At 41.0% G+C, this 6292-nt stretch overlaps 1 protein-coding gene across 2 annotated transcripts in view; it reads right to left on the reverse strand.

Moving 5' to 3' along the window:
* The window catches only part of NHEJ1 (non-homologous end joining factor 1), a 131287-nt gene extending 125062 nt beyond the window's left edge, over positions 1-6225 (reverse strand). Inside the window, exons 1-2 of one of the 2 annotated variants that reach the window (XM_070729563.1) lie at positions 6019-6225; positions 2357-2546 (exon numbers count right to left, since the gene is read on the reverse strand). In XM_070729563.1, the coding sequence (XP_070585664.1) occupies positions 2357-2545 (189 nt within the window). In that variant the 5' untranslated portion in view covers position 2546; positions 6019-6225. The remainder of the gene's footprint in view (positions 1-2356; positions 2547-6018) is intronic. The other variant, XM_070729573.1, reaches the window with a different exon arrangement.
* Between the last annotated feature and the right edge of the window lie 67 nt (positions 6226-6292).

Genomic DNA, 6292 nt, shown 5'->3' on the forward strand with positions numbered 1-6292 from the left:
TGCCACCCCTCTCCGCGGACTATTATTATTATTATTATTATTATTATTATTATTATTATTATTTATTGGATTTGTATGCCGCCCCTCTCCGTAGACTCGGGGCGGCTAACAACAATGATAAAAACAGCATGTGACAATCCAATACTAAAACAACTAAAAACCCTTATTATAAAACCAATCATACACACAAACATACCATGCATAAATTGTAACGGCCTAGGGGGAAAGAGTATCTCAGTTCCCCCATGCCTGGCGGCAGAGGTGGGTTTTAAGGAGCTTAAGAAAGGCAAGGAGGGTGGGGGCAACTGTAATCTCTGGGGGAAACTGGTTCCAGAGGGCCGGGGCCGCCACAGAGAAGGCTCTTCCCCTGGGTCCCGCCAAACAACATTGTTTAGTTGACGGGACTTGGAGAAGGCCCACTCTGTGGGACCTAACTGGTCGCTGGGATTCGCGCGGCAGAAGGCATCATCATCATCATCATCAAACAGTGATGGCAAACCTTTTTTCCTCAGGTGCCAAAATAGTGCGTGTGCGCATTATTGCACATACGTGTGTGCCCACACCCATATTCAATACACCTCCCTGTGCCCACGGTCCCCCATTTCCTTTTTTTTGGGGGGTGTATGAATTTTTTATTGTTTTTCACCCCTTACAGAGATTCCAATTTACATACCTCAAATTAAAATATAATACAATACATTATCAAATGCCAAATTCTTAGTCAAATTAATCAAATTTTTCCAATTGTTTATCCAATTATTTCTGGTATATACAGTGTTCACTCCATTTTCGCAGGTTCGAACTTGGCGAATAGTCTATACTATTTTTCAAAAAATATACTATTTTTTGAATATACTGTACTATTTTTCAAAAAATATTAATTAAAAAATACTTCGCGAGTTTTTTTCTATACCAGTTTTTCCTGCCTGATGACATCATATGTCATCACCAAACTAATAATTTTTGCAAATAAATAACAAAAAAATAATTATTGTTAATAAATAATTATGTTTATAAATATCAGGATCACTAAGTGTCTTATTCAATGGTGACTACCAATAATAATGGTGAGTAAATGGTGGTTAAGGGAATGGGAAATGGTAATTTAGGGGTTTAAAGTGTTAAGGGAAGGCTTGTGATACTGTTCACAGCCAAAAATGGTGTATTTACTTCCGCATCTCTACTTCACGGAAATTCGACTTTCGCGGGCAATCTCAGAACGCATCCCCCACGAAAATCGAGGGAACACTGTATATCATTAAACTTGTGCTACCTCCTTTCCAAATGCTATCATCCAGATTTTAGATAATGTTCTTTGCTTTCATTTATATGTAAAGTGCTATAGCTGTCTAAATTTCTCTTGGCTATTTGCTATTTTTCCTAACTATGCCATCGTCTTTCAGTCCCTTTCTAGCGTTCTTAGAAAATACTCCTACTTTCATTTGAAGAAAAAAAACCCACCTCATTTTATCATAACTGCCCTTAACAATAGAAAATATCCAAATTTACGCCTCTTTAAAAGCCCAGGAAAGAAAGAAAATTAAAAAGAATAAAAGGAAAAAGGAAAGGTCCCCCATTTCCTGACTTCCAATTGGCTCTGTAGGCCCATTTTTCACCCTCCCCAGGCTCCAGAGGTTTTCATGGCGCTTAGAGAGGGCAAAAATGCCCTTTCCTACCCCTCTGGAGGCGGCAGGGTAGTTGGCTGCGAGCCAGAACTCCAGGACAGAGGCACCGACGGCGGCGGCTGGACATGTTGCTCTCTAGGAATCTCCTGGGAGGAAACAGGGCCTCCACCCTCCCTGTGGTTTCCCCAATCGCACACATTATTTGCTTTTACATTGATTCCTAGGGAAAAATTGCTTCTTCTTACAAACTTTTCTACTTAAGAACCTGGTCCTGGAATGAATTAAGTTCATAAGTAGAGGTACCACTGTACATCTGGGAAGTATCAAACTGGAAAAGAGGTAGCCCACGACTTATTACCAGAATTGGGACCAGAATTGACCTTGCTCAGCAAGGTGATTGAGTCACACCCAATTTCTGCAGTTGTTAAGTGAATCATGAGATCATTAAGTGAATCCAACTTTCCTTATTGACATTGCTTTTTGGAAGCTGTCCAGGAAAGTCTCAAATGGTGACCATGGAATGTTGCAGCCATCATAAATATGTGCCAGTTACCGAAAGCTCTAATTTTGATCATGTGACTTTGGGGATGCTGAGACGTAAGTGTGAGGACTGGTCATAAGTCAGTTTTTTCAGTGCCTTTGTCATTTTGAATAGCCACTAAATGAACGGTTATAAAGAGAGGAATAAAATACCCTGAACGATCATTTCATAATTTTAATTTTTTACTTACCTTTGACCTCCGTTGTATGACTTCTGTATCTGCACTTTCATACCACATATTACTGAGGTCAGAGAGGAGCAAGATATAGCTGGAATCACAAAACCAAACCTTAGCCATCAGTCTGGTAGACTCAGAAAAACAAACCGAAGCCCAAGGCTGCAGAAGGAGTTTAATCTGTGGGTCGTCTGAAGTCTCCATCCTGTAAACAATACATTTTTTATTATAAAACCCTTCATTGGCTCAAATTAAATTCTTTCATCTGCAATCAGATTAGTTTGATTAAAAATACATCCAGGGGTAAATCTATAATTAAAGGGCAGCAACTGGAAAACAAAACGAAAGCAAGAAAAAATCTAAGCTAGGTTAGATTTGAATCAGTAGTGGGTTCTAAAACCCGGCACTACCTGTTTGCTCATGCGCAACACTTCTGCACATGTGCAGAAGCATCCTAGGCAGGTAGGCGGAGCCTCCCACTGCCACTGCTACCAGTTCACTGAACCAGGCTGAACCAGGAACAACCCACCCCTGATCTGAATGACTAAAAGCAGGAGAAGTAACCCAAAGAAAGAAATATTTGATTTATATCACTACATATTGTAAGCTGCCCTGAGTGTACAGAGAAGAGTGGCATAAAAATCCAAGCAAACAAACAAATAAATAACTGTTTTGTTTTCAAAGGCTCTAAAATCCTTCTGAAGTCAGTAATTTTATAGACCAATTCAAAATCACAAAGCGTATAGGTAGTTCTTAACTTGCAACCACAAATGAGCGCAATTTTTTTTGTTACTACGTGAAAAATTTGTTAAGTACATTTTGTGCCTATATATATTGTTTTATCGTCTGTTGTGAGCCGCCCCGAGTCTTCGGAGAGGGGCGGCATACAAATCTAATAAATTATTATTATTATTATTATTATTATTATTATTATTATTATTATTGTCCTTTTTGTGGAAGTTTTTAAGTGAATCGCCACAGTTGTTAAGTTAACAACCTGGTTGTTAACCCAAAGGTGCTTGGATGATGGAGAATCTCCACAGAAACCTGCTTGTTCAATGAATTTGGCTTCCCCATTGCCATTGCTCAAAGGAAGATCACAAAAAGGGATCGTAAGACCTGGGCGACTGCAACCATCATTAATAAGAGTCAGTTGTTCAGCTTCCAAAATTTGATACTGTGACCATAGTTCCCTCTAAGCTGAGCAGTGAGCAATCGCTCACTTAAAAATCATCATCAACTCAGAGTTTTCCAAACCTGCCCAGAAGCCGAGAGGGAAAGAGTGAGAGGGAAGGAGAGAGAGAGGAAGAGAGAGAAACAGATAGAAAAAAGAGAGGAAGGAAAAGAGAAAGAAAAAGAATGGGAGTAAGGAAGAGAGAAAGAAAATCAAAATCTAGTTTGAAACTAGCTCAACTATTTAAGTGGCATTTTGATATTGATAGAGTTGCCCTATTATGAGCTCACTGTTATAGACACACAGTATTTATTTATTTATTTATTTATTTATTTATTTATTTATTTATTTATTTATTTATTTATTTATTTATTTATTATTTCTGTGCCGCCCAGTCCCGAAGGGACTGCCGCTCAGACACTATACTTTTCCGCCCACCCCAAAAAAAAATTAGAGGGAACACTGACTGTGACTATGGGGGATATTGAAAGCGCCGTAAGTTTCCCACATAGTCCCATGGTCCATAAGTTACTTATTTCAGTCAGTAATTTTGAATGGGAATAGAATAGATTAGCATAGCATAGCATATGCAACCTGATAAGACAGAGCGGCTGTGGGTTTTGCCTCCCAAGGACAATTCCATCTGTCCGTCCATAACCCTGGGGGGGGGAATTATTGACCCCTTCAGAGAGGGTCCGCAACTTGGGCGTCCTCCTCGATCCACAGCTGACATTAGAGAAACATCTTTCAGATGTGACGAGGGGGGCGTTTTCCCAGGTTCACCTGGTGCACCAGTTGCGGCCCTATCCGGACCAGGAGTCACTGCTCACGGTCACTCATGCCCTCATCACCTCGAGGTTCGACTACTGTAACCCTCTCTACATGGGGCTACCTTTGAAAAGTGTTCGGAAACTTCATATCATGCAGAATGCAGCTGTGAGAGCTATCATGGGCTTCCCCAAATATGCCCATGTCACACCAACACTCCGCAGTCTGCATTGGTTGCTGATCAGTTTCCGGTCACAATTCAAAGTGTTGGTTATGACCTATAAAGCCCTTCATGGCATTGGACCAGAATATCTCTGAGACCGCTTTCTGCCGCATGAATCCCAGCGACAGGTTAGGTCCCACAGAGTTGGCCTTCTCCAGGTCTCGTTGCCGAAACAATGTCATCTGGCAGGACCCAGGGGAAGAACCTTCTCTGTGGCGGCCCCGACCCTCTGGAATCAACTCCCCCTGGAGATTAGGATTGCCCCCACCCTCCTTGCCTTTCGCAAACTCCTCAAAACCCACCTCTACCATCAGGCATGGGGAAAATGACTCCCCCAGGCCGTTACCCGTTTTACGCAAGGTTTGTCTGAGATGTATGATTGTTTTTATACTCAGGGTTTTAAATTGCTTTTTATTGTTGGATTTGTACCATGTTTTGTGTTGTGAGCCGCTCCGTGTCTCCGGAGAGGGGCGGCATACAAATCAAATAAATCTAATCTAATCTAATCTAATCTAATAGCATAGCATAGCATAGCATAGCATAGAATTCTTTATTGGCCAAGTATGATTAGACAGACAAGGAATTTGTCTTTGGTGCATATGCTCTCAGTGTACATTAAAAAAAAGTTACATTTGTCAAGAATCATGAGGTACCACACTTAATGATTGTCATACGGGTCAAATAAGCAATCATTAATCTATCAATATTAATAAAAATCTTAAGGATACAAGCAACAAGTTACAATCATAAGTGGGAGGAGATGGGTGATAGGAATGATGAGAAAAAACTAGTAGAATAGAAGTGCAGACTTAGTAAATAGTCCGATAGTGTTGAGGGAATTATTTGTTTAGTAGAGTGATGGCATTTGGGGGGGAAACTGTTCTTGTGTCTAGTTGTCTTGGTGTGCAGTGCTCTATAATGGACGTTTTGAGGGTAGGAATTGAAACAGTTTGTGTCCAGGATGCAAGGGGTCAGTAAATATTTTCACTGCCCTCTTTTTGATTTGTGCAGTATAGGGGTCCTTTCACCGAAAGGCAGGTTAGCAGCAATTTCTGCACTTCTGATTATTATATTATAAATGAGCTCTTGTAAATCGAGGACTACCTACACACAGTACTCAAAGTGCCTAGATTGTGGTGAGGGAGCAAAAGATGAGAATGATGAGAAAGCGGTGGGGGTGGAAGGGGGATATAAAAATTTGCATTTACAGGCAGCAAAGCTTTGAGGGGAAATTTGGAGATATTCTGAGAGCAACAGATGTTGAGATTATTTCAGGCTGGGCTGGACTCAGCCTGAGTTAACTCACACCAAATTCATCTCTACAGTGCTTCTCAAACGTTCCCAAGAGAAGGAAAAGGCAAGACCCAAGTGGGAGGGAACCAGGAAAATAGAATAGAATTCTTTATTGGCCAAGTGTGATTGGACACACAAGGAATTTGTCTTTGGTGAATATGCTCTCAGTGCACATAAAAGGGGATTTTAAAAAAGGAAAAGAAAGGGAAGAAATCCTACCGGCCAGGTCGGGTTAACGGGAAGGAAGATCCAAAGACAGATCGCAACAACAAAACGTTCCTTGGCTTTGCTCTCACCGCATTTTATCAGCAAAGGCAGAACTGCAGACCCGATTTTTTAAAACAGCGCTTTCCAAAGAGCCATAGCGTACTTCTCCCGGATGCAGCCTTACTAAAGGTTTTAGCAATTGGAAACTACGATTCCCACAGTTCCCTCACCTCCCAAGGCATGCCGGAAGTTGTAGTTAGATGGAAAAGGACGCCGCTGAGTCTAT

Source organism: Erythrolamprus reginae, chromosome 1 (genome assembly GCF_031021105.1).
Source record: "Erythrolamprus reginae isolate rEryReg1 chromosome 1, rEryReg1.hap1, whole genome shotgun sequence".
NCBI classification, from domain to species: domain Eukaryota; kingdom Metazoa; phylum Chordata; class Lepidosauria; order Squamata; family Dipsadidae; genus Erythrolamprus; species Erythrolamprus reginae.